Source organism: Stegastes partitus, unplaced genomic scaffold (genome assembly GCF_000690725.1).
Source record: "Stegastes partitus isolate 25-593 unplaced genomic scaffold, Stegastes_partitus-1.0.2 Scaffold1114, whole genome shotgun sequence".
Lineage (NCBI taxonomy): Eukaryota > Metazoa > Chordata > Actinopteri > Pomacentridae > Stegastes > Stegastes partitus.
Genome location: NW_007578845.1, coordinates 29,264 through 55,697, shown reverse-complemented (window position 1 = coordinate 55,697; position 26,434 = coordinate 29,264). Strand labels below are relative to the sequence as shown.

Sequence of the window (26,434 nt, the reverse complement as noted above, 5' to 3'; positions counted from 1 at the left end):
GGAGGCCCCTGGTTAGTTTCCCATGCAGCACGTGTTTCTAGTAGGATTTGTTTATTTTATTTATTTATTTTATATGCTTTATGGAACTGCAATAACCTGACAGTAAGACCCACTGACTCAAATAAGCCTGGATATTTGTTAAACCTGCTTTATGGAACAAGTTTAACCTTGACTGATTTGTTAGATTCATTCAAATCATGTAGGAATTCCTACATTTCTTTGTGCACTTTATGAAACAGGACAGGTATTAGTTTCCCAGCTCAAGATTCCAGTATGAATTTGCTTTATATAACAGATGGAACAGGCTTAACTCTGAATCGTTTGTTAGGTTCATTCAAGTCAGGTGTAAATTCCCACTTGGTATGCTTGAAACAGGCCCTAGGTTTGTCTCCTAACCTAAGTTTCCATCATACACTTCCTTTATGGAATTAAACAAACCTGACTGAAATAAGCCTGGCTCATTTGTTTGAACTGACGTTATGGAGCAGCCTCCAGGTGTGGATGGTAAGAAATGAAACCTTTGCTGCTCCAGTTTCAGATCGTGCGTCCTGACTGAGGAGCTGCTGTCATCACTAACACGTGTGCTCTCTCTACTATGAGTTAAAATGTTTTGCTGTGATGCAAACGCACACCGAGGCCGTGGAGGAGCCGTACTACCGTAAGCACCGCCCCTCCGGCTCACCCATCCCCTCCTCCTCTCCTCCTCCTCCCCTCCGTGTCCCACTAAAGCGATTTTCAGCGCATGCAGGGACTCGTCCCTACGGCCACGGATGGCAACATGGCGACAGAGGTAAGCGCCTGGCACACTGGCGGTTTTATTCTTCTTGCTCAGCTTTATTTTTTCCTTTCTTTTCCTCTCACGATCGGCTGCATCAACAGTGTCTTTACGTTGAAATGAAACCGGCGGTCAGCGAGGGCATCGAGGCTGCGCACGGTTAAACTGTGCCACCTGAATCAAAGACTGTGTCCTACATTTTTTTTTTTTTTGCATTTCGTCCGAGGTCGGTTTATCCTCCACTCCCCCTGTAAACGTGTTCTGGTGTTTTTATTATTACTGTATGTATTATTAAAGAGGAAAACCCAACAAAAAGAGGGTGCAATTTTGAAAGTCAGCTGGGCTACATGCAGACAGAAATTGCTCAGAAACAGCGGATCAGCGCGCAAAAAAAAAAAAAAAAAAACCCTTCCACCCACCCAACCAACAACCACCGCGATGTTAAGCTGTTTTGGTGAAAGCAGATCTGTTTTTGTCTGTTGAGAAATCACGTTAATCCGGTGACAAGCCACTGTGTTTGACCACACACACACACACGCACACGCACACGCGCGCACTCCCAGATGAAGGAATAAAGCGTTCAGCACCATGGACAGAAGCCGCCCTGACCTTCCTCCATGCGTCTTGGGTGCTTTTATGCATGCACTATCATAATAATAATAATTATAAGAACATCAATGCACACTGCAGGATACAGCATAAATATTTGCATAGCTTCCATCTCCAGCTCATCGATCTGTTGTCCCATCTCCTGCAGGATGAGCTTCCCTCTTGTCAGACCAGAGAGAAAGGAGGGAAAAGAATCAAAGTGTGTGTGTTGTAACAGATAGTATGTCCATCGCTGGGCTCTGCTCCAGCAGTTAACAAGGCAGAAATGAGTGCAGACACCGAGCCACAGAGTGATTGATCACATTCTGTCTGCTCCTGCTCCATCATCCTACACTTCCGAAGCAGCCTCTGTTTGTACACAATGCAAAGTGAAACAGGTGCTCTGAGAGGGACGCGGCTCACTCTGGGGACTCGTTAATGAGATACTGTATTAACTCTCATTCTGCTGTGTGGTTTTGCAGTTCCATAACCTGCAGGAGTTGAGGCACAGCGCATCCCTGGCCAATAAAGTGTTCATCCAGAGGGACTACAGCGAAGGGACCACCTGCAAGTTCCAGACCAAGTTTCCCTCTGAGCTGGAGAGCAGGGTGAGGAGCGTGTTCAGTTTAATTTTGCTTTTACAGTAGGGTTTTGTGTTGCTTTAATGTACGCAACTAAGCATGCATGCACATAAATGCACTGTGTGATTTACAGTATGAAGAGAAAAGAATTAGGGATGCACGATATATCAGCGAGCACATCGGTATCGGCTGATATTAGTGTTTGTTCCCATATATCGGTATCGATCCACGGAACAGCCAGTGTGAAAAAATGATGATAGTCTAACATTAGCGCCGTCGTCTCTACATTTGCTGTTGCTGCTATTTCACTGATGTTTTTACTTAAATTGTCCTGGACTTGAATATTAAATATGTTTAAATATGTTTTACTTTTGTTACATAATAAAGAGGATTATGTGGTCTAATTTGGTACGGGCTTCTTCTGAATAGTTTTCACGTTCTCACAGTGCTTACTTATCCTCATTTTTCGGTGTGAACAAAAAGCGAACATCGACATAGGTAATATCGGTTATCGGCGATATCAGAAATGTTAATACTGGATATCGGTATCGGCCAGAAATTTTGATATCGTGCATCACGAAAAAAAAATGCTTATATTAAAATGATAAGTTGGAGAAATAGAATGAACTATTAAGACAGACTATATTTTCTCCATTTTGGATTAAGGAACAGTAGGTTGTCTCTGTTATTTCTCTAAATGAAATGCTGAAGATTACTTGCTTACGCTTTCCTAGTTGCACCGTTTTGTTCAGTGGGATTGTAAACTACTATTTAGGAATCATTTACCAGTTCTAACGTTTGGCTGAATTACTCCAGTGTTGCCACTTGCTATTGTGAAGCGATGAGTAGTTTTACAGTGTTTGAGCAGAGTCGTAGGTGAGCTGGAGTGCTTGAGTTGCACCGAGTGGAGGAGGAGAAGTGGGTGTAGAGAGCTGCAGGGACTTTTATAGATTTCTTACATTCCGCTGTCTAAATATGTGACTTTGATACACAGAGAGGAATTTCTAGAGGTTCAACCATCTGAACTGTAAGCAGTTTGTGGGTGTATTTATTTTATTTTTTTCACTCCTGTCATGTTTTCTCTCACTGTGGGCTCATTTTTCACTGCAATATAAAATCCTGCACCTCTATAGAAACAGGACAACCATTGGTAGAAGTAGAGAGAACTCAGGTTTCAAGATGACAGATATTTTAACATTTAATCTTTAATTTGTTTACATACTGGCCTCCTCTCTGCTCTGTTTAACCCAGTTCAGCCGAAGAGCCTTTGACATTTTTTAATGTGCTTATTGGCTTCTCAGTTGTGCTCAGGAACACAGAATTTTTCTTTTTTTTTTTTGCAGAATCTGGTCGAGCAAAGGTTTTATTTGGGATATTTTTTAGGGAACACATGTAGGATAAAGAAATTTTGTTTAAACATCATGAATTCAGGCTTCACAGAACCGTACATCACAGATGAGTAGTTCCAGGAAGGCTGACAATCTGATTCTGATAAATAGTGTCTTTCTGACGATTTATTTTTGGAAGATAACCTGCCTTTCAAACCTGCCAGCGGTTTGGGGGTTTCAGAGGGTCAATTAATGATTTAAGAGTGCTTCTAATTGAGAAAACAAACACTAAAAGTTGGCTGCAGCCTCAGTTCATTTATGTTGTAGTTGTCATTTGTGAGAAAACTTGTTTCCACCTTTACTTCATCTTGCCACTGTGCAGAAAGTAGATGCTGTTTTTAGTGGGTTTTTAATAGCAGAAACCAAAGAGGAACTGGTAATGTAGTTCATAATGAAGCTTTGGAAACTGAACCTGTAACTTAAGGATTGCAGTATGTTGTGTTCAACTCACCAGCTTACCTGAGTTTATTCCTCTTGTTCCTTCATGTGGCTGCAGATTGAGCGGACGCTGTTCGAGGACACCGTGAAGACGCTGAACAATTACTACGCAGAGGCAGAAAAGATTGGAGGACAGTCGTACCTGGAGGGCTGTCTGGCCTGCGCTACAGCGTACCTCATCTTCCTCTGCATGGAGACGCGCTATGAGAAGGTCGGTCTGGTCTTCTTCACATTCACACAACTTGTGTTCAACATGGTTTTTCATTTTTTTTTCTTGCTCTGTTTGTGTGTATTGCAGGTGTTGAAGAAGATAGCCAAGTACATTCAGGAGCAGAATGAGAAGATCTACGCTCCCAGAGGTCTGCTCATCACAGATCCCATAGAAAGGGGAATGCGTGTTGTATCCTTCCTCAGTCTTTTTGAATGCATATAAATTTTAGAAAAATATCTTTTCCATGTATTTAACTGCACTCTACAGGAAAATTCTTGGACCCTAACTACTGTCATCAGATAGAGATTTCCATCTATGAGGACCGGGGCTCCAGTGGCTCCAGCTCAGGCAGCAGCTCTGTATCCGGCAGCACTGCTCGATGACTGGGTGCTTCCTAAAACCGCGTCCCCTACCCCGATCACTCACATCCCCGGAAGAGACGACGGCAAAGATCATGTTCCAACACTTAGCCTGTACACTCCTAAGCTACGCTCACACAAAGGATTAACTAGCTTTTGTTTTTCTTCCATCGCAAATTGTTGAGGCTTTTTTTTCACAGTAAACGCTTAAAACGTGAACTTTATTAGCTTGTTGCAAAGAAGTTTTCAAGCCCCAGGATGCAATATCAGAACAAAAAGGAAATCAAATCACGCAGCTAGTAATACTTTGTGTGATCGTGCTATTTCTTTCCTTCCTGTGGTCCTTGAAGTTTTTTATTTTTTATTTTTTTTAAAAAGGGAGGATCGCTGAGAGGACCACAAACCTCATCAAATCTCATACCTCAGCCGCCACAGCTGCACCACACTGGACCAACCAGGAGACTGATTTCATTCCCATCAACCCTCACACCAAACCCTGGCTTTTTTAAAATTATCTGTCTCTCAGAGTTTTCAGATTTTAGCAAAGGACGCACAAGTGTTTGAGTAAAGCAAAGTTTCGCCCACATAATCAGTACGAAGCACCTCCTCCTCCTCCTCCTCCTCCTCCTCCTCCTCTTTCACCTCAGCTGTAAATCATGCTGTCTGGTAGCAGATGAATGTCATTCAAACCCGTCCATGTATATAATGTAGCAGATCTTCCACATTTCTCACTCGAAGCCTGAATTTCACTTGTTAGTCACACACAGACACGTGCACAAATCCAAGCACTAACCTCTTGGTGTCACTGAGCGAGACCAACTCTTCCTAAATTTCGATTATGCAAAGACTTACTGTGCAATAGATGCAGCAGTAAGTAGAGAAAGGATGGGTCAAAAAAAAAGAGAAGTCTTCCTGAATCTTAAGTGTAGTGTTTTAAAATATACACCAACCCCTCCTTGATTTATGAACAAACTTCCAAAGAACAATAACTGCCAAAAAAATAAACCAACAACAAAAAAAAACTGGCTCACAAATGTGAATGTGTCTTTTTGTTTTGGTGACATTTTGTGCAAGAAACAACTTTTCGTACTGCTTGTTGTTTGATACACATGGCGATGAGGTATTTATGACTGGTGTCAAATAAACAGTTTCATCACAACTGCACAGAGCTCACGTTTCTGTTATTATCTGTTATTAATATTTAAATATAAAAAAAGTTTTTTTCTTATGGCAAGCTATTTGACTTCTGTCTCAAGTTCCTTTTTTTTATGTTACGCAGCTATTTGTCACTTTTCATTTGACTTTAAAGTACAACGCTATGAATGCCTTGTAGGAGAGTGTCTGAAGATGTATGCTGTTGTTTAAACTGTGGCCTTTTGGATCAGGTACAAATACTTATTTTTTAATTTAACTGGACCATTTGTAGTAAAAAATTATAGCCTTGTTCCATTTAAATATGCTGGTAGGCCAAAACAGTTCCTCTGCATGCATAGGAGCTGCTAAATGCAGCCCAAATAAAAGCTGCCCAGGCCAACATTTTTGCAATAATAATGACTGTGTATAATGTGAAAAGGATTGCTCATAGCAATGAACCTCCACACAATAATGTACCGGCTGTGTAATTCCTCTGAACGCTTCAGTTATCATTGTGTTTAATCATATTTTTTATCTGTAACTTTAGGGTTTTGTTCCGTGTCGCGGCTCTCATCAGCAGAGATTTACAGCTGCATTCATTAAAACGCATGCTTCATCCAAAAAAAACAACACAAAACAGTCATGCATTTTGTTTTTTCATAAATTTATTATAGGTCTTGACATGACAAAACCTGCTGGGTCAAAAATATAATACAGCAATGCTAAAATTTGGGTAAATGTCTTAAAAGTTCATTTTGGTAGCTGTCCACAAGCTTTTGGCAAGTCTTCTATCTTCCAGGCTTCCTCTTGACAGAATTTGTGCGGTTTAACTAAATTTGTTGGCTTTCTGAAACAAACAGATTCTCAATTCGATTAAGTCAATACTTTGGGGAAGACCAGTTCCACTGGCATCAAAACAGCCCAAGAGCATAATACTGCCATCACCATGCTTGGCGGTAGTTTTGGTGTTCTTGGGGTTAAAGGTCGCACCGTCTCTCCAAACATCCATCCATCCATTATCTATACACCGCTTAATCCTCACAAGGGTCCTGGGGGGGCTGGAGTCTGTCTGACTCAGGGTGAAGGCAGGGGACACCCTGGACAGGTCACCAGTCTATCACAGGGCTACACTTAGAGACAGACAACCAAGCACACTCACATTCACACCTACAGACAATTTAGAATCACCAATTAACCTCAACATGTTTTTGGACTGTGTGGGAGGAAGCCGGAGAACCCGGAGAGAACCCACGCTGCACGGGGAGAACATGAAAACTCCATGCAGAAAGATCCCGGGTGTCCTCACCGGGACATGAACCGGTGACCTTCTTGCTGCAATGTAAAACCGATCCACCTTGCAGCCCCTCTCCAAACATATTAATTGTGGCCAAAAAGCTCAGTTTTCTTTTTATCTGACTACTGAACCTTCCTCTAAAAAGCCTTTTCTTTGTTCATGCAATCAGCAGGCAATTCAATTGTGGCAGAGTCTAATGAGTGTATCAAATGATCTCTATTTTAATTGGCTCAGAGAAGTCATCAGTTGTAGTCAATTGTAATCACTCCCTAAAACCGATAATTGAATTTGCTGCATGTATATTTTTGACCCAGCAGATTTTAACATATATCCAGAACACCTATAATAAATATACAAAGGACCAAAAAGAATGGTTCTTTTGTGAAAAAGACACATGTGCTTCAATCAACCCATCACAGAAAATTAAGCTGTCATATAGATTGTCTTTACAGCTGTATATAAACACAGTTCCACATCACTATGAGAAATTTACTACCTTAAAAGTGTCACGAGAATGTTTATTTCTATGCAAAACACCCTGTTCATTAAAGGATTATGTTGTCACAACAGTACAGTTGTAAACAAAATTAATTATGGATAGATTCCATTTCCTCTGTGCATGCACTCAGTATCTTCCTGTCAAGACTGAATGGAACCCTTACATAAATCAGAGTCAACAATAAGGTTATTCGTAGCTTAGGATTCCTCTGACAAGTCAAAGTGTGGTGAACAACTTTGGTGAATCAAATGCCCTCATGTTTGCATGCATGCCTGCCTCGTCATATGACACTGCAGCTGGGTAAAGGGCACGACACTGATCCCAGTTTCTCAGTCTTCACTTACAACACAGACGGACTTCCTCATGCAACGAGCTCATCAAAACAAACAGGAAGGATCCACACCGCAGGATGCCCAGATGCTAGGATGTGTATAAATAGTGCATCCAGACAGAACAAATGGACACTGCATGCCACAGTGAGTCCTTATGGCAGGTTTAGTCCAGGCGTGCAGCGCTGGATAAAAGCCGTCGTCATTTCACTGAAGACTACTCTCACCTCAGATCTGCCAGAGCAGACAGCACTATGACACACTGTAGTAAAGCTGTGCTAAAACAGGAGGCTTCAAACGGGGAGACTGCAGAACGAACACCGTCGTAAAATGGAGCCAACGCTGCATGGATGGAGGAAGAGAATAGGGAGGGGACAATAAAAATGGCGGAGACAAAGAAAGGCAGACATCAGATCGAGACACAACAAAATGAACTGACGTCCACGTGGAACGAAGATGAAGACATGAAAGAAACTAAATCCTTTCAGATTATTTCAGTGAGTCTGTGTCAGCCACTGAGTTCATGTCTCACTCTTCCTGCAATAGTTTGGTTTCAGCAGGTTTTAGTGCAAACTCAGCATGTCCGAAAACATGTAGGAAGCACTTGCTGCATTCACTGCTGCTGTGAGTCAAAGTCAGTGTCAATGTATGTGGGACTGAAGACGAACGTGTCACCAGACAGATATGAAATGATAATCTGACTCACGCCGCTGATTGATGTGATGCAGTTTATTTAATCAAAGTACAGCAGTAGAAATGAAATGTTTGAGTAAAATACAAAAGAAATGCACTAAAAAACTAAAAATACAAATAATCAAACTACTCATAGAGTAAAGAAAACAAGGCTCCTTTCTTAAAACAAAGACAAAAAGAAAAGATTATTAAAACCATGTTCTCTGTAACAATATCGCTCACAAACACAGCACTTCTTTATTGCATTTCATCCTCACAGACCTGCAGAAACATAAACGTTAAAGTAAATCACACAAACAAAATACTTGAAAATAAGAATAGTAATAATACAAATTTTAAAAAAAAAAGCTTACCTGCACAGCGGCCATTCTTAACGGTGAAGCCATTTCCACACTGAGAACAAGGAAGAAAAAAAGACGGTCGTGTTAATTCAAGTACGTTGATTCTTTTAGATTTTACAGACAAAAGCCTACAAATGATCAAAATGGAGAGTTTTGTGTTACATTTTGTTGTCAAATAGCTTCTTAATAAACTGCAATTAACAGAGAAAGACAGTGATGTGTTGGTTCAGTTTATAAAGCCACTTACTTACTAATACACATGTTCATAATTCATGCCGTGAATCCGTACTGTGTACCTGCGTGTCATTGGCAAGCACAGACATTTCCCCTTCTTTTGGATAGGAGACTTCCACCACCGAGTTCATTTCACCGGCCTGAAGAGTTCGAGTGATGGTTGTGCCGTCTGGCCAGGAGACCTCCAGCACCTTCACCTGGTCGGTACCTGGTAGACGTGAGGAGAAAAATCACTGAGCATCACACAATTTAGTCAATTTCTCAGTTTGTTTTACCTTCACCAAATTCACATCTTGAGTTGAAACTCAAAAATTTGCAACAACCACTTCTCTGTGCAATAACACAATTATGACTATTATTATTTAGTACACTGTATATTTATAGTTACATTTTCCTTGTACAGTGTACATTTCTACATTTTATGCTTACACTCGTCTACGAATGTTTACATTTTTCTGACATATTTTTCTATTCATGTCTTATATTTTTTTTGCTGCTTAAATTTTGAGACTTTGAATGTAACATATGCAGTTTCCCCTCAAGGATCAATAAAGTATTTCTTATTCTGATTCTGACAAATTAAAAGTAAAACAAATTTTTAAAAAGACTTAATCTTTTTAAGTTAAAGACAGCACATGATATTAGATGTTGAGGGAATAGTTCTGCATTTTACAAAATACATTTATATATTCATATTCTTCAGAAGCTTGAGCTAAGACGCAGTTAGCTTAGCTTAGCATATGGGAACTAGCTAGCCCGGCTCTATCCAATGTTAAAAAACACATTATTGAATAAAACGTTGTGTAATTTTTGTTTAATCCGTATACAAACAAAACTACAGTATATTAGACAACACAAATAAAAAGGAGGAATGACAGAAGTGTTAAACTTGACAGATTGTGACTGTTGTTTGTCAAGACGTAGTTAAAATATATGACTCCCGCTACATCCACATACTGTTGTTTCTGTTTGTCTATGGGTTAAAGATTTGTTACATGTGCATTAATAAGCTTTAGAGGTTTGATTTTTTTTTAACTTCACTTAAAGTGATGCTGTTTCCCTCTGGTTCCAGTCAATAGGCTAAGCTAAGCTAAGCTAACTGCATCAAACAAACTTAACGCATCAACATTAGAGTGGTATCAGCCTTCTCATCAAAAGAAGAAAACAAGGCTACAGCCAAAAATGTTGAACTATTCCTTTCAAATCAGACTATATTCATCAACACAATGTGCATATTTGGCTGACAGTAAAAAATAATATCAGTATACAGTGTTGTTTACTTGCTAAATGTCATCTTCTTTCAGTGTCTACAGTGTGTAAACGAGTTTACCTAAACCAAAGTGGGCGACTGGCTCCATCTCACACAGGTAACCAGAGCCTCCATCAATGATGCGTGTTTGAGCTCCACTCTGATTGGTGAAGGCCGTTACCTTGGCACCTCGAGCAAAAGCGCCAAACTGGGTGCGAGGAATCACCCGCAGCCAGTTATTGGATGAGCCCTGACAACAAGGAAGATGGGTTAGTTTGTAGGTAGTCAGAGAACCACGAAGCAAGTTCAACAAAGCCAGGCTTTCTTTGAGATATCTGGCTTAACAAAACCTAAAACCCCAGTCAGAGAGTATCACAACGGTAGTTATCAAGTGTCTTCATTAACCAGGTTTTCTTCATCATCCTCTGTGCTCTCACATGAAAGGAGACGTTTCACACATAATTTGATTCTCTTCCGCACCAAATGTACCAATCGTGTGCCGCCTACTTCAGTCAGAGGAACAGGCCATTATAAAGGAGAGCTCTAAAGGGTACAAACTTTTTACTATGATTAAAGCACTGTTACTACGAATAATGCAAGAGAAAAATGGTGGTAGAAAACCGTTAATCATATAAGTTTCTATATTTATTTTACCACTAAGTGCACTTAATCCACGCTGCTTAGTTCTAATGTGACAGATTACAGCTCTTAAACTTTACTCAAGAAATATGTTTAGGTCTGACACTGTCCCATAATAAAGGATATGTTTAGTTCTTGCCCAATCCAAAGTGAAATTGTTTACATTAATTGAATATTGTATGTGACAAACACCAACAGACCAATCAGTTGTCTAATCTAGGTTTTATTAGCTTCAATACTCGCAGTTTAAAACGGATTAAAACGGAATCAAGACGAAGCATGAAAACATATTCATGCATTTTTAGCATCACCAGCTAAATACACGAAGGCTACCGTGTCAGTGCAACGCATACCAGTTGCACGACGGTAACTGTGTATATTCATTTAATGGCATTATGAACATATGGCTCAATAGGTTTGCAGATTTAACCTTAGCCCAGGATCTGTATCGCTCAAACTAAATCATCCGGAAAGAGTTGGTGAAAAGGTGGCACTTTTTCCAGCCAATTTAAACCCCAAACTCTGAACAGAATCTCCACCAGAGCAGGTTACCTGTGTAGCATCAGTTACCATGGTGATGTAGCTGGTTAAAATAGAGCCATCTTCGTGACACTGCAAGCTCTGATTTTAGACTCAACGTATCTAACATGTTAATCCCGTGTTGTGCTATAATAAACAAGCACAGACATACAGACGCACGAGCAAATACTCTCACCTGTGTGACCTTGAAGACAGAGATTGGCTGCTGAGCGCTCTCTCCGTGTGCCAGCAGCAGGTCCAGCTGTCCGTCGCCGTCCAAGTCTGTCACAGTGCCACCTGTCCAAACACACAGACTGCTTTCACTGTGCACACTTATGTAACAACCTCACTGTTGTGTCATCTGACAGCTGTGAGTCTCATCCAAGCACAGAGGTAGCCGCGGTAACATGTCTCACAATATTGAGAATAAAACTGACTTTTCAGATATCTGACCTGTTCCTCTCCCCTGTGGCTCTGCAGCGTCTCCCACATTAAGCTCCTGGATCAAAGGGTCTGCATTAGCTCGTCTTGACACCCTGCAAACAAACACAAGCTTGTAAAAAATGCCTGAACAATAACTGAGGCTACTATCAGTCATTCCTTAATTGACAAAAACGTCTCATGGGGACTTGAGTCCATACAATAATTGAGATGTAACCTGAAGAGCCTGTTAGGGGAGACGCCTCTGTAGGCAATGTTGTTAAAGAACACCTCCAGCTCCTTGTCATTGTCGAAGTCGGCAGCGATGACGGTGCGAATAGGTGATGGTGACGCAAATCTTTCGGTAGCAATATTCTGCGCAGGACAACACATAACTGTCAAGTTGCGCTTTATTAAAACTTTATATTTTACCAACTTTTATCCTCTTACCCGGAACTTAGAGTCGCTGCTCTGCAGGTAAAGTCTGTGTGGACCGTTCCAGTTGCCATAGACAATGTCTGTCTTTCCATCGCCGTTGAAGTCAGCTAGCGCCACTCCTCTGCCATGTTGGTATCGGTCCTCCACACCTTTATATATGAACACAACATTAAAGGTGTTAAAAACATTTAAAAAAAACAACACTGTGTTTGCATATAACTCTGTAGAAAAATGACAAAAATTAAGAGAAACCCTTCTTACATGTCTGTTAAATTTAAAGCTAAATCCTGCAGCTTAGCTTAGCATAAAGACTAGGAGTCGACAATCCTGGGTCTTTTCTAAGCAGTAACTTTAGTAAAATTAAGCAAACAAAGAAATGTCAAAAGGTGCAGTTCCTCAAATGGCCACTTGAGGCTGGTCCCAAAAGCAAGTCCCTTCCTATTGACCCTCATGCTAAAATGTCCAACTGTACAGCAGAATTAAACATGTTTCCAGGGTGGTACAAAAAACCTTTTGATCTTTATAGCAATTCTCTCTCTGTCCATGACAACTGCACAGGGTTTTTTTTTAAAATAATTCACACATTTTGATTGTATGAAGGTTAAAAATTAGGCATAATTTTGGGTGTGAGATTCCCTGTCCACAACAGTCCACAACCCAGAGATGTTTCCATTGCCTGCCTCCAGCTCTACTTTGCTTATTTTTGAAACAGCCAGGAGTTAGGAGGAGTAAGGCATGGACAAGATAGTGATGACTGGAGCCGTCACATTGAGCTGCAAAACTGCTCCTCACGAAACCCATGTTCGACATTATGGATGGTTTTTCATGCAGCCTATACCCTACTGGATCACAGAAGCAGGAGCTCTAAGGACACAAGTTTGCAGTCGGACTGGTTTCAGACAACCATCACACACAGTAAAATAAGTTAAGCTAACAGGCGGATTACACAACAGTGGTCTCTTTGTTTTCAGTCTCAGCAATAATGCAAATAATTAAAATCCTTTTAAAAGTTAACTTGTACCAGTAGGTACTGAAAACAGAAGGGTAAAAAGCAGAATATATAGTGTAAAACTAAATGTTCAAAGACACACTACTACTACTACTACTACTACTACAATTTTAAGCTCAATTAAAAGGTTTTTTGTACACATGTCACATATTTTTCCCCCTTTTCCCTTGTGTATTTTATTCTCACCTGCCTTACGGGCCATGTCAACAAATGTCCCATCTCCATTGTTCTTGAACAGAAAGTTGGGTCCGTTTTCATTGTCGCAAAACACATCAGACCTTGACTGGCTCAGGATCGGTCCGACCACCACACCGCGACCCCCTGCACAAAAAGACAACCATGAAGGCCTCAGTTGTCTCTGCCAACTTCAAAACAACACATGCTTCCCATCCAGCGTGACTCCTGACCTGTGAACCTGTTGACTCCGGCCTCAGCAGCGACGTCAGACAGAGCGATGATGCCTTCTGCGACGTTGCTTGCGGCTTCATCCATTTCTAAAAGAGCGTGAGGGCCGACGTTGCCGCTAGCATAGTTGGCCACGTAGATCGAGTAGCGACCTGTTCCCTGCAAAGCAATAACAGGTTGTTGTTGGGTTTTTTTTGGATGAAACTGTGTTAAATTCACTAAAAGAGAAAGAAAGAAGCTGCAGTGTGTACAGTGAAATTGTGGGACTTTACGAGGGTTGATCAAAAAGTTCCAAGACTGTTCATGGCGAGCTTGAAAGAAGCGTGTGCATGGTCACAGGTGTGCAGCATGTGAGCAGTAACGGTGTGCGATCAACATGTTTTTGTGCCTTTGCATTTTCTCCATGCACCTCAAACTGGAGCCTAGAAGAAAACTTAAAATTCTGTATCAGCCAGCCTTCGTGTCAAAGATCATCACTGGTGTCGAGAGGTGGGTCTGCAGCTACCACCAACAGAAGAAACAGCAGTAGTGCTCCAATGTGCAAGATGATTATGCACAAGTTTTTTGGCCACAGCAACACAATCACCGCTCCAGAAATGCTCTACTCACCAGATGTGGCTACCTATGACTTCTTGCTCTGCAAAAATGAAATTCAAATTGAAGGGTTTTGACACAGTTTAAAAGACTCAGCGGTCGTTGCAGATGGTGTTTGAAACGTTTACATAATGGGATTTCCAGGGAGCATTACAAGCATTACAGATGTGCAGTGGGGGTTGGATCAGTGTACAAGGAGGCATTTGATTTTTACGGGGGTTAACTTTTTGATCAACCCTCATATCAGTAAAACAGGTTTACTGACCTTTCTGTCGACACATGCAACTGAACGTCCCGCCATGCGATTAGCGACGCCACGACGCACGTTGAGCTCGTCACTGAGCAGATCCTCAAAGCGACCATTACGAAACTTGAAGAGCTTGTCTGTGTATGTTGCCCGTCCTGCATGAAAAGTCATATAATGTGAGGAAATATCATTACACTATTTAGAATTACTTGCTTGAAATGTAAGGACTGGTCATGGGAATGCACTATTTACCAGAGTAGGCATTGTTGGTATTGAGGAAATAGATCTCCTCACGTCCATCTCCGTCCACATCACAGGCAGTAACTCCAATAGCATTCCCTGCCCGGTCCCTCAGTGCATGGTACGGAGAGCTACTGTCATCAATAGCAATATTAACCAGCCTGTTTTGAGCGCGGTCGTACTTCAGCACCAAGTTGGGCCCATTGTACCTGAGAGGGAACGTCACATATATCCCAGTTTCACGTAAATAAATCTTACATAGGGTTACCATCCCATCTGCTCGCCTGTTTTTAATGATTTCCACACTCACCCAGCCACCACCACTTCCAGATCACCGTCCCCATCCACATCTGTCACAGCCATCCCATAGTTGAGCTGTGTGGGATTGTGCACACTGTCAGGAGGAAGCATCGTCTGTGTGACGACCTGGAGCATTGGCTGAGAGTCCTGGCCGTGGGACTGATGCCACAGTGTGACCAGGAGGAGCAGCAGACGTGAACCCCACATTGCTGCAGCATGACATATTAAACCTGGTTAATGCATCTCTGTTAAAGAAATGATGATCATTATATGAAAGATTTAATATGAAAGATTATTTGTGCTTGAGCTAAAATGCTAGGATACTCTTTCATACTCACACTGGTTACTGGTTAAATACAGAATTGACCTTAAAGTTGTTTTTTCTGTATAAATCCATGTATGAGTTGGCACCTGGATGCATTTCTGAACTTCTTTGTCCTGATTCTACCTCAAGGCCTGTTAGATCACCAGACCAACAGTTTAAAAAAAAATTTTTTTTTTAATACCTGTTCCCTGATGAAAACTGGTGGTTTAGGGAGATCAAGGCTTTGCAGTTGTTGCTCCAAAGCTTTGGAACTGCCTTTCAATAGCGTTTGGCTGCTCTTTATGGTCTTTTTATACATATATTTTTTTTTCAGAACTTGATCTTACAAGTTGCTATCCTGCTTTTTTTTGTTGCCTGTTCTACTTTGTTACATTTCATTAATTGAGTTTTACAAACAAAATGTTGTCTATATATTTTCTTCATTTTTCTACCTATCTGATAACATGCACAACACTTCAGTCTACTCAGGTTTTTTTAAAAAACATGCTATATTATTAATTTTATGTGATTTGACTCCTTCATTGTTCAAGTTATAATCCATAGCGAGATACTAGAACTACCAAAGTGTGCAAAAACACAAATATTCAAATTTAAGAGCAGCATTCCATAGATTACATTTCAAGTTTGGAGTATTTCTTTTACATACCACCTGTGAAATCAGCATTTTTTGCAACTGCAGCAAATGCACACAGTGGATTCCTAATGGCATTGTGTATTACTACCTTATAAAACATTTAAAATAATGCACAACACAGTATTTGAATTGCTGTAAGTCACTTTTGCACAAAGTGATGAGATCTATTTTAATGAAAGCATGCATGACTGCTCATAGCTGCCCTGTACTAAGCAGAGTCGCCTGCAGGAATTTCATTTAGTCATTATCTTAATACCGTCTTACCGTATCAGTGCGTAAAGCTGCGGATGATGTGATTTCGCTGAAGTGAAGTGAGACAGTCTGCACTGTTATTACATACAGATTTTTCACCTTACACAACTCGTGTATTTAAAATTTATGAAACAGCTTGTGTAATGTAGGAAAAACTGACCAATCGGACAAGAGCTTTCTGAATAATGAGGAGATTGACCAATAGCTGGCCTGTGTTTCTTTGCGCGTGTCTCTGAGACGTCATGGTTTGGTCTGTTTGTAGTTGCTTTTTACATGAGCTCTTTCCATCAACAGAACAAAAAATACACATTAAAGCGACAGTATAGTCATTTCTACTACTGAGAGAAACATCTCTACGTAGAAAACAATACACCTTGTGCTGAAAAGCAAATTAATCTCGAAATAAACGTGATTAGTGATTACATTAATTGAAGCGCTGCGCCGAACAAGAACATCATCTCCCACAATGCCTTTCGTTGACCTGCGCTGACTTCACAGTCGTGCGACGAAAATCTGTTGTTAAACAAACCAAACACGGGTAAGCCGATAATTTATCTTATAATAGTCTGTTTAAAAAGCGCGAATAAACGTAAATGAATGCAGTTACAGTAAATGGGAGTATTTATTAATTTTATATTTGTGTTCTAAATAAACAATTACTTCCGCCACAACGAGAGGAAGTTTAGCAGCGACTAGCTTAATCGGTTAGCTTAATGTAGCTAGTGTGCGGTTTAATTTGGAAACTGTGCTCCCGGTGGACTTATCTAGATCAAATCGCTGAAAGAAATATATTTAAACTTTGGTTAATTAGAAGTAATAATCACTTAACTGTTTGATAAATCAGTGTCAAATTGTTGTGAAATTGAGTCTTTCCGTTTCTCATTCATCCAGATGTTTTGGTAACATAATTTAACCATGGAGGCGGAACAGCCTAAAGAAGACTGCGCTCCAACCCAGCCAGCCTCTACACCTTCTTCTCAGTCAAAGAAGCCCAGCCAGGCTCTGTACGTCCCCAAACAACGACTTCACGCCTCCAAAGACAAAGCTCAGACTCAGGGAGAAGTTAAGCCGAGACCCAGACCTCGCTACACAGACAAGGCACGAAAGAACGCTAAGAACAAGAAGGACAAGGCTGGAGGAGCACAGAGGGCAGCACTTGCTGAAGGAGGAGATGGAGATGGAGGTGAGACGCAGAGCAACAAGCCCGATGTGGAGGAGGAGCAGCGTTTGCAAGGTGCAGAAGTGGTGATTAATGGGAATCCCGACTCAACCGGTGTGGAGACCTCACAGCTGGAAGCAGCTTCTCCTCAGGAAGAAAAGGGAGAAGAGGAGAGCTGGGACACCTTGTTCAATGACGATGGAGACTGTTTGGATCCACATCTGCTTGAAGAGGTGAGTGTTTGGTAGGGAATTTGTTGACATAGAAACAAAAAGTCACAATAACCGGAAAACCTTCCTCAATATGAACATTCGGTTTGTTACCAATTTATTTGTAGGCGTAGCTAAAAAAAAAATGCATCCTATTACAACATTGCACAAACACAATGCAGAGTTACACTCACCGGCCACTTTATTAGGTACACCTTGCTAGTACCGGGTTGGACCCCCTTTTGCCTTCAGAACTGCCTTAATCCTTCGTGGCATAGATTCAACAAGGTACTGGAAACATTCCTCAGTGATTTTGCTCCATATTGACATTATAGCAACATGCAGTTGCTGCAGATTTCTCGGCTGCACATCCATGATGTGAATCTCCCGTTCCACCACATCCCAAAGGTGCTCTATTGGATTGAGATCTGGTGACTGTGGAGGCCATTGGAGTACAGTGAACTCATTGTCATGTTCAAGAAACCAGTCTGAGATTATTTGCGTTTTATGACATGGCACGTTATCCTCCTGGACGTAGCCATCAGAAGATGGGTACACTGTGGTCATAAAGAGATGGACATGGTCAGCAACAATACTCAGGTAGGCTTGGTGCTGCCATGTGATTGGCTGATTAGAAATTTGCGTTAACGAGCAGTTGGACAGGTGTACCTAATAAAGTGGCCGGTGAGTGTATAATCCATGTCTAATGCCTCTTGTCCTTCTCTTGTCTTTCTGTTTTCTTCTTTTCCCATCTTTCTTTCTCCTTGCACCCCTTATTCATCCTTCCAGCTGGCTATCAAGGAAGGCAGAAAGAAGGAGTCAATCCAGGGGGCCAGATTCGATTATTACAACATGGACGGAGACGATGATGATGACATTGACCTCACAGATGATGAACTTTCCCACATCATAGAAATCTACGACTTCCCTGCAGAGTTCAAGACAGAAGACCTCCTCAAGTTATTTCAGTGCTACCAGTATGTATACTCTGGTACAATCATTGCTACCCTTAACACATTTCTGTCCTATTTATCAACATGCTTTAGACTGAATGTCTTCTCTTCATTGTGAGATCATGATGAATCCTGCGAAAACAGCATTATTGTTTTAAACGCATTTTTTCTAATTCCTTGTTTCATGTAAACTTTGCCATACATTTCTGCATAAAAGCAGGAGATACTCCTTGTCCCCTCATCGATTCAGTTGAAAGCACATTTAGAAGAGATGGTTTAATAGCCAGCACAAATAGGACGAATAATTAAAGTGAGCAAAATTTATTTTAGCTGCAAGTTGGAACGGTGGTTAGCATTGTTGCCTCGCAGCAAGAAGATCGCCGGTTTGCGTCCCGGTGAGGACACCCGGGATCTTTCTGAGTGGAGTTTGTATGTTCTCCCCGTGCAGCGTGGGTTCTCTCCAGGTTCTCCGGCTTCCTCCCACACAGTCCAAAAACATGTTGAGGTTAATTGGTGATTCTAAATTGTCCGTAGGTGTGAATGTGAGTGTGCTTGGTTGTCTGTCTCTAAGTGTAGCCCTGTGATAGACTGGTGACCTGTCCAGGGTGTCCCCTGCCTTCACCCTGAGTCAGCTGGGATAGGCTTCAGCCCCCCTGTGACCCTAGTGAGGATTAAGCAGTGTATAGATAATGGGTGGATAGAAAATAAATTTTAGCATTCATATTGGCCACCATACACTTTTTTTTTCAGGACAAACTTTAAGAACTGTGAAGAAGTCCTGTAATGCAATTAAAACAATGAGTCAATTATTTTGATATCTTAGTGAGTGTGGGATCTTTGGTAGAAATCATGTTATGGTGAATCACAGGTGTCATGTTATATAATCTACTCTTTACTGTCTATGTGTGACTTTTGACTGTGTTTCCAGACAGAGGGGCTTTGACATTAAGTGGATTGACGACACACACGTCCTGGGCCTCTTCTCAAGCCCCATAGCAGGTTAGTGAAGCTCTACTTCCTATTTAAGTTAATTACAGTACATTATCCTCTGCAGGAAATATCACGGTTGTAATAAAGAAAATCTGTGGACATAAGTAGACCCTGACGCATAAACTCTGACACTGTTTGCTTTTACCAAAAGTTTGCTCCAGGACATTTTTGGAGGGTTTGTGTCTGATATTTTGTCAGTTGTATGAGTAAACAAATGTGAAATTCTTTAAAAAAATAAATAAAATCTTGCAGTTGTATTCAGGTATTAAACAGAATATTGACTTTTTATTTTCTCTTTTAAGCCCGTGAAGCTCTAAGATCCAAAAATCCACTGATGAAGTTGCGACCACTCTCCAAATCTTCATCTGCCACAAAGGCCAAAGCCCGTAGCTGCTCAGGTACAATGCACCTGCCTGTGTTTCCAGTGTTTTGCACAGTACTGTATCAAAAAGGATGCCTTGACTATTTTTTTAGGTCAGTTGCCTTTATTAAAAGTGCTGTAAACAGGAAACGATGAAACACCTGACCTTTTCTCAGCATTTAGGCTGTCTCATTTGCCTTCTCATGTAATCTCACACCATCCCGTCATGTTGAGATCAGGGCTCTGTGGACGCTCTACTATTTGTTACAGGAATCCTTCATCTTCTTTTCACTTTATTTTTTTGTGTCCCATGTTGTAGGTTTGGGGTAGTTTAATACTCTGATAGCATTAAATGACAGCATTATATTCCTAATATTCAGAGCGCCTAAATAGCTACACTGCTGTCTCTCTCAAGTATAAACAATAATATGATCAATTCCACTTGGTTCTTTTTTTCTTTTCATCCCCAGACTACCTCCTGCCTGCTAAAGAGCGACCTCAGACAAGTGCAGCACTGGCTCGGAAACTAGTGATCGGTGCCCTCGGTGTAAAGAGCAACCTGACAAAGGAGCAGCGTGAGGCAGAGAGGAAGAAACTGCAGGAGGCCAAAGGTACATTATACACAACAGATTGTTTTTAGCTTATGGTTGTGGTCAGCAGAACACTATGAATGTTTTCTCATTCTGGTCTCTTTGTTATTCTTCTGGGCTGGGCTTATTGTGGACTAAATGTAGATTGAAGACAGATCCTTATCTTGGGCGGGCTGTTGCTAAAGTGAAGACAGGATTCAGTAGGGTATGTGCGAGTCACATGCAGGGTGCCCAGTTAACCTGCAATCAACCCTGAAGTAAGAAGTTTATGAAATGCATGACAGCCTTTAGTTGAAAATTATACGCTACTTGTCTTTTTACTTCAGGCATATACTACAACTGCCTTTACAAAGTACATACTGTTTCGTGCAGTATGCATACAATCAGGACATACTACTTTGCCATAATATTGCACCTTCCTCATATATTTGCTGCAGCATATAGTGTGAAATGACAGGCCATCTGTCTGTGCACTCTTTGCAGCTTAAGCTTGTTTACTGTGACCTAATTGCACAGAGGATTGTGGGTGAAAATAGCAAGAAAAGCATGCTGGCTTGTACACTGCAAAATAGCACCAGATGTAGTGGGACATTCTGGTATTTTTGGCATACTAGATTTGCCATGGGCTGCAAGGTGGCTTGGTGCACCGTTGCCTCGCAGCTAGAAGGTCGCCAGTTCGCGTAGAGTTTGCATATTCTGCCCGTGCAGTGTGGGTTCTCTCCAGCTTCCTCCCACAGTCCAAAAAAAAAAAAAATTTAGATTAATTGGTGATTCTAAATTGTCCGTAGGTGTGAATGTGAGTGTGCTTGGTTGTCTGTCTCTAAGTGTAGCCCTGTGATAGACTGGTGACCTGTCCAGGGTGTCCCCTGCCTTCACCCTGAGTCAGCTGGGATAGACTCCAGCCCCCTGTGACCCTAGTGAGGATTAAGCGGCGTATAGATAATGGATGGATGGATGGATGGATAGATTTGCCATACTATCTATTAAGAGAAACATTTTTTTTTTCTGACATACTATATAGTATGGAAATACAGATACTGGAATGCACCCCCAGTGATTGCATCTCAAGGTTTCCACCACAAGTGGGAGCTCTTTTCATACTTTTTAAAGAAAGTGGAAAGCTTAGTTGCAAAGTGGAGCCAAGAGAAGTTCATCCATTGCTGAGTGGATCGTAACAGGTCTATAATCAGTACAGCAGTCATTTCCCTTCACAGATGGAACATAAGTATATAGGCACAGAAAACCACAACTGGCTGTCCACTGAACAGTCAGTCCAGGAAGTCAGGGCCTTGAGTATAGCAAAACTAAAAAAAGCTCCTTTGTTCCAAGCATTGGGCTCACTGCTGTGCTCTTTATGCAAGATCACAACACGCACAGTAAATGTCAGTACAAAAGTGCATCATGTGCTAAATGTTGTGTACTTGGAGGAGGTGCCACGTATGGCCTTATGCAAAGATTAATTCGCAGCTGGCTCTTCAATCTGCCGCAGCTCTTCACTTCCCTACATGTGGTAAAGACAGTGATATAAATTTAGAGCAGCGAACCACCTAAGTGTTGTTTATATAAAAGCTTTCGCTTATTCATGTGTTGAACTGTCTGTCTGTGATTTATCTCTCAGAGCAAAAACGCCTGGCAGCCAAGCAGAGGGAAGATGCTTGGGAGGGAAAATGACTGGACACACATTTGATTCCTTGATTCAGCAGAGGCTTCAGGCTTTTCAGTTTCTTCTTCTTTTCTGTTTTTCTCAACTGGCCACTCCCTCCGACCATCACACTTCCCAGAAATGGGTTCCCTCCATTTTTTCCTTCGTCCTGCCCAGGGCCTTCACCAGTTGCTACTGACCGTCTCATGGCTCAATGTCTGACAGCCTGCAGTGTTTCATCAGAAGAGAGCATCCTGCCACTGTTCCCTCACTTTTACCTTCATACTTTGTCCATTCAGAAACTGTGGTCCTGTAACATGGCTGGGACCACCACCACCACCACCACCACCACCTGGCTCACCTGGACTTACTTTTAAATCTCTGATATTGTGAGCACGGTCTGTGATGAAACACTGAGGCTAATCATTTTTTGAAGTGTAATGAATTTACTGACGTAGTTGTTTTCTGTAAAAACCCAAAGCTTCATGTTTTTCTTTATATGGATATTTTTCAATGTTTTCAAAGATTTAAAAAAAAAAAAAAGAAGGTTTCTGTTAAATATCAGTTACCATGTAAAGTGGGTCGTGATAATGCAGTACATTATGATACACCGATAAGCCACAACAATTAAACCATTTACTTACCATTGTATGGGCCTCACTTTTGCACCAAAACAACTCTGACCCCTTTAGGCACAGACTCCACGAGACCACCAAGATGTTAGCGGAAGATAAGGCCTCCTTTGTCACCTCTCTTTCATGCTCCTCAAACAACCCCTGAACTATTTTTGCAGCATGGCAGGAATCATTATCCTTCTGTCAGGGAACAACGTTGCCATGAAGGGGTGTGCCTGGTCTCCAGCAGCGTTTAGGTAGGTGGTATGTGTCGAGTAACATCCACATGAATGGTAGAACCCAAAGTTTCTTTAGTAGAACGTCACCAAGAGCATCGCACCTCCTCCTCCTGCTACCATCTGTTGCCCAGGTAGACCACACACACACACACACACACACCTGATTGTCCACATGATGTCAAATTTCAGTCACTTAGGTTTTATGTATAGATTGCTTCACATAGTAGGGTTAACACAGTTTAGTATTGTAGAAAGGAACCCAACGTGTTCAACATTTCCCTTTGAACAAACACGGTGACAGTGGGAGGAAAAAAACTCCCTTTAAACAGGAAGAGACCTTTGGCAGAACCAGGCTCAGGGAGGGTGGACGTATGCCGCAACAAGTTGGCGTAACAGGGTAAAGAGGAGCCAAAGAAATGGGTAACAGAGGACAAACGATACAACATGAAACACTAGAGAGGTTTGTGGGGCCAAAAAAGAAAAGAAAATGTGATTTAGTAGACCAGCCAACCTTCTTTCATTGCTCCAGTTCTGACACTTTGTTCCATTGTAGGGGACAGAAGTCAGCATAGACACTGACTGGACATCCTCATGTGCAGCAAGCCGTGATGCTCTGTGTGTTCCGATGCTTTTCTGTCATACTGAGAAAGAAGGTTTTCAGCAATTTGTGCTGCAGTAGCAATTCTGTCAGACTGAACCACAGGACCCGGTCACCGGTTAACCAGTAGTGGTTCCTTGGCCAACTTCTGGTAGGTGCAAACCTCTGCGTAACGTGAACGCTGTGCAAGACCTGCTGTTTTTTTATTTTGACCCAGTCATCCAGACATCACAATTAGGCCCTTGTCAAAGTCGCTCCAATCCCTACTCTTGTTCATTCCTCTGACACACTGACTCCATTATAACGAGGTTATTCACTTTGTCTCTTTGTGGTTTAAATGTTGTGGCTGATTTGGTGCAAATGAAGACATTGAGATTTGTTTCTGTTTGAGTGGTGAAATTAAAAGTTGTGTCAATTTAGAAATGTTGTTTAGCAATTAAAGGCTCACCCGTATTAAACATTTACTTCACTTTTAAACCATCGTGTCCAGTGGTTTGCAGTGTGAACTAGCACCCAGTGTCATGCCTTGTTTTAAAATGAGAGCAGCTTCTGATATTGTATTTCAGTTGTGTACATTTAATTATTTGTACTGTAACATAGGCTGTTAAATAAATGACTGATAAAAGGCACTATTTCAACTATATTTCCACTCCAGCATTACATGATCTATTAGTTGAGACATCCAGTGACACCGTGGTTTACCACAACCCTTTCAAACTACTTTAGTTTTAAGAAAACGTGAGTCTGTATTCCTAGAAAGTTGAGATATTGGACTTGTAAAAGCTTTTCACGACAGAGGAACACTGTGTTTATTTAATTAAGCTTTTGTCCTCAAATTCACTTTCCCAATTCAAAGTCAGCTTTCATAATTCAGCTTCCTCAGACAACCCCACACACACACACACATGCACACACAACTCAGGCTCGAGAGACTTTTCTGACAGCTGCAGGCAGCCGCCTCCTCTGAGGCTTCACCCAGCCGACCACAGACCATGTGGCACTGTGGCTCATTCACCTCCTCAGCCAATAATTACACCACTTTCAGCCAGCTTGGAAAAAGAGCTGCAAATTTGTCATTTGTTCTTAGTTAGTGAACTTTGTATCAAAACTAAATTTTTATATTAACATTTGGCCTCGGTAGCTGCTATCTGTAGAAGTCTTCACGCAATAATACAACAGATTACCCAGATGTTTAAAAAGACAATTTCTGCTGAAATTATTAAGTCAATTGTAGACAATTATTCAATCGGAGCGGCTATGTGATGTTCAGCTCTCCCACTACTTAATATCCAAGTCAGTTTAATGCAGAACTGCTGTAAGAAAGCTAGTTTTGTAACCGTTTGGCTCGTCGGCTGAGGGTGGCGGAGACGCTGTGCCACGTGGCTCATAGTGGGCTAATTAAAGTGCTGCAGCCTGAGAGGAGGCATCAGAACATGTTCATTTCTTTTCAAATCAGTACTTTTAAATGAGCACTGACAAGTCTATATCCATGCAGAGATTCCTCGTTTCCAAAGACGTTTTTTTTTTTCTTTTCAGTCGGATTACTGGGTATAGAAAAAGAAAGAACTAGTTCATGTTGCTTCATTGTCAAGTGTACACATTATTGTTGAAATGCATCTGGAAACAGGTGTTTTGATTTTTTTTGTATTATTGTTGGGCAAGATGAAAAAAAAAACATGGAACAATAGGATTTTGGGTTCAGGAGAAAACTATGTTTGACTTCATGGACAAGTTGTTCAGACAGCTTTATATAGTTTTGTGGTGTTGCTGATGGTACAGTGTGTAGTTGTAATGTACGCAATCTTTCCCTGAAGCAATTGGAATACAGTGTATACATGTAAAGAATCGGAAATACGTCAATAATTTTAATGTGATTTTTTTTGGTATTTTATCTCTTGAAAGATGTGTATGATTGTATGATATTAATGCTATACAGAACTTTTATTTATTTATTTACAGTTTGAGCTCTATGACTGTTCAGAGTTTGGAGAGATGAGGGGAAAACCTCTAACAAAAAGATGCAGCATCAAATAATTCAGTTTCAGCATCAGCTATATATATTTTATAGCCTTTATTCCACAAACCCTCTTCTGTTGCAAACAAAAACTGAATTGTCATCCATTAAGACTCTGTGCAGAGGCTGTTATTCACGTATTTTGTACCGAGGCCTCTGTTGGTCCTGCTGCACACATGGCTTTCTCTTTCATAACCTGCTCACAAACTTCCAGCAGCAAGTGCGGACAAATTGTCATAGTCGACCGCCCTGCGCGCTGTTGTTCTTGCAGCTGCACTACATATAGAGGCCTTAGCTGCTCTTTACCATCATCGTGTGAGATCTGAGCCCTGCCCATAATCTCTTGCTTTGCTGCGGCTTCGTGAGGAGGAGGTGATGTACCACAGAGCAGCCTGCTGGGTGCCTCATACACAATCATTAGATTAACTACACAAACACAAACCACTACTGAGCGAGTGGTGGTTCCAAGTGCCAGCTTTGCAATAGACGTGTTTGCGCAGAAAATGCTGCATGTTATGTCATGGAGCAAATGAAGTGTGAGGCACGGTCCAAATGAAGGACTAATCTGATGTCGCACCACAATAAAGAACCCTGGTGGTGAGTTTCCTGGCACCAAATGCTGTCAGCAAACATACCTTACATCACCCATCTCCCTTTTTTAAAACTTTGCTGGAACAATTTCATCTCTGGCAGAGAAACAAATGCCTTGCCAGTATAATAATCATCATAACAATAGGTATTATTTTCAACATTATATTCATTTGTAAAGAGCAATGTGTACAACAAAATGCTTTGTTGTTCCTTAGTGCAAATTCATTCATATAAGAATGCCTTTCTCCTAACAACAGGTGAAGACAGTGATGATCATGACATGTTCAGGGATCTATCTGTTGCTCTAATATGTGGTAAGACTTTGTCCGAAAATTTACA

At 41.3% G+C, this 26,434-nt stretch overlaps 3 protein-coding genes across 3 annotated transcripts; 2 read left to right on the top strand and 1 right to left on the bottom strand.

Moving 5' to 3' along the window:
* Nucleotides 1-720: 720 nt before the first annotated feature.
* On the top strand, nt 721-5,404 carry golga7ba (golgin A7 family, member Ba). Its single transcript, XM_008296248.1, has 5 exons — nt 721-790; nt 1,846-1,971; nt 3,829-3,981; nt 4,069-4,170; nt 4,281-5,404. The coding sequence occupies exons 1-5, from the start codon at nt 743-745 to the stop codon at nt 4,362-4,364; spliced, it is 513 nt and encodes a 170-aa protein (XP_008294470.1). The 5' UTR covers nt 721-742; the 3' UTR covers nt 4,365-5,404.
* Nucleotides 5,405-8,307: 2,903 nt separating this feature from the next.
* Nucleotides 8,308-16,214, bottom strand: crtac1a (cartilage acidic protein 1a). Its single transcript, XM_008296247.1, has 14 exons — nt 16,148-16,214; nt 14,935-15,133; nt 14,637-14,833; nt 14,403-14,539; nt 13,546-13,702; nt 13,325-13,459; nt 12,142-12,278; nt 11,930-12,066; nt 11,725-11,807; nt 11,468-11,568; nt 10,195-10,363; nt 8,927-9,072; nt 8,643-8,682; nt 8,308-8,550 (listed from the first exon to the last, which is right to left on the bottom strand). The coding sequence occupies exons 2-14, from the start codon at nt 15,129-15,131 to the stop codon at nt 8,543-8,545; spliced, it is 1,644 nt and encodes a 547-aa protein (XP_008294469.1). The 5' UTR covers nt 15,132-15,133; nt 16,148-16,214; the 3' UTR covers nt 8,308-8,542.
* Nucleotides 16,215-16,596: 382 nt separating this feature from the next.
* On the top strand, nt 16,597-24,119 carry r3hcc1l (R3H domain and coiled-coil containing 1-like). The gene is made up of 7 exons (XM_008296246.1): nt 16,597-16,673; nt 17,027-17,527; nt 18,293-18,480; nt 19,385-19,455; nt 19,749-19,844; nt 20,278-20,418; nt 22,016-24,119. The coding sequence occupies exons 2-7, from the start codon at nt 17,051-17,053 to the stop codon at nt 22,066-22,068; spliced, it is 1,026 nt and encodes a 341-aa protein (XP_008294468.1). The 5' UTR covers nt 16,597-16,673; nt 17,027-17,050; the 3' UTR covers nt 22,069-24,119.
* Nucleotides 24,120-26,434: the final 2,315 nt, after the last annotated feature.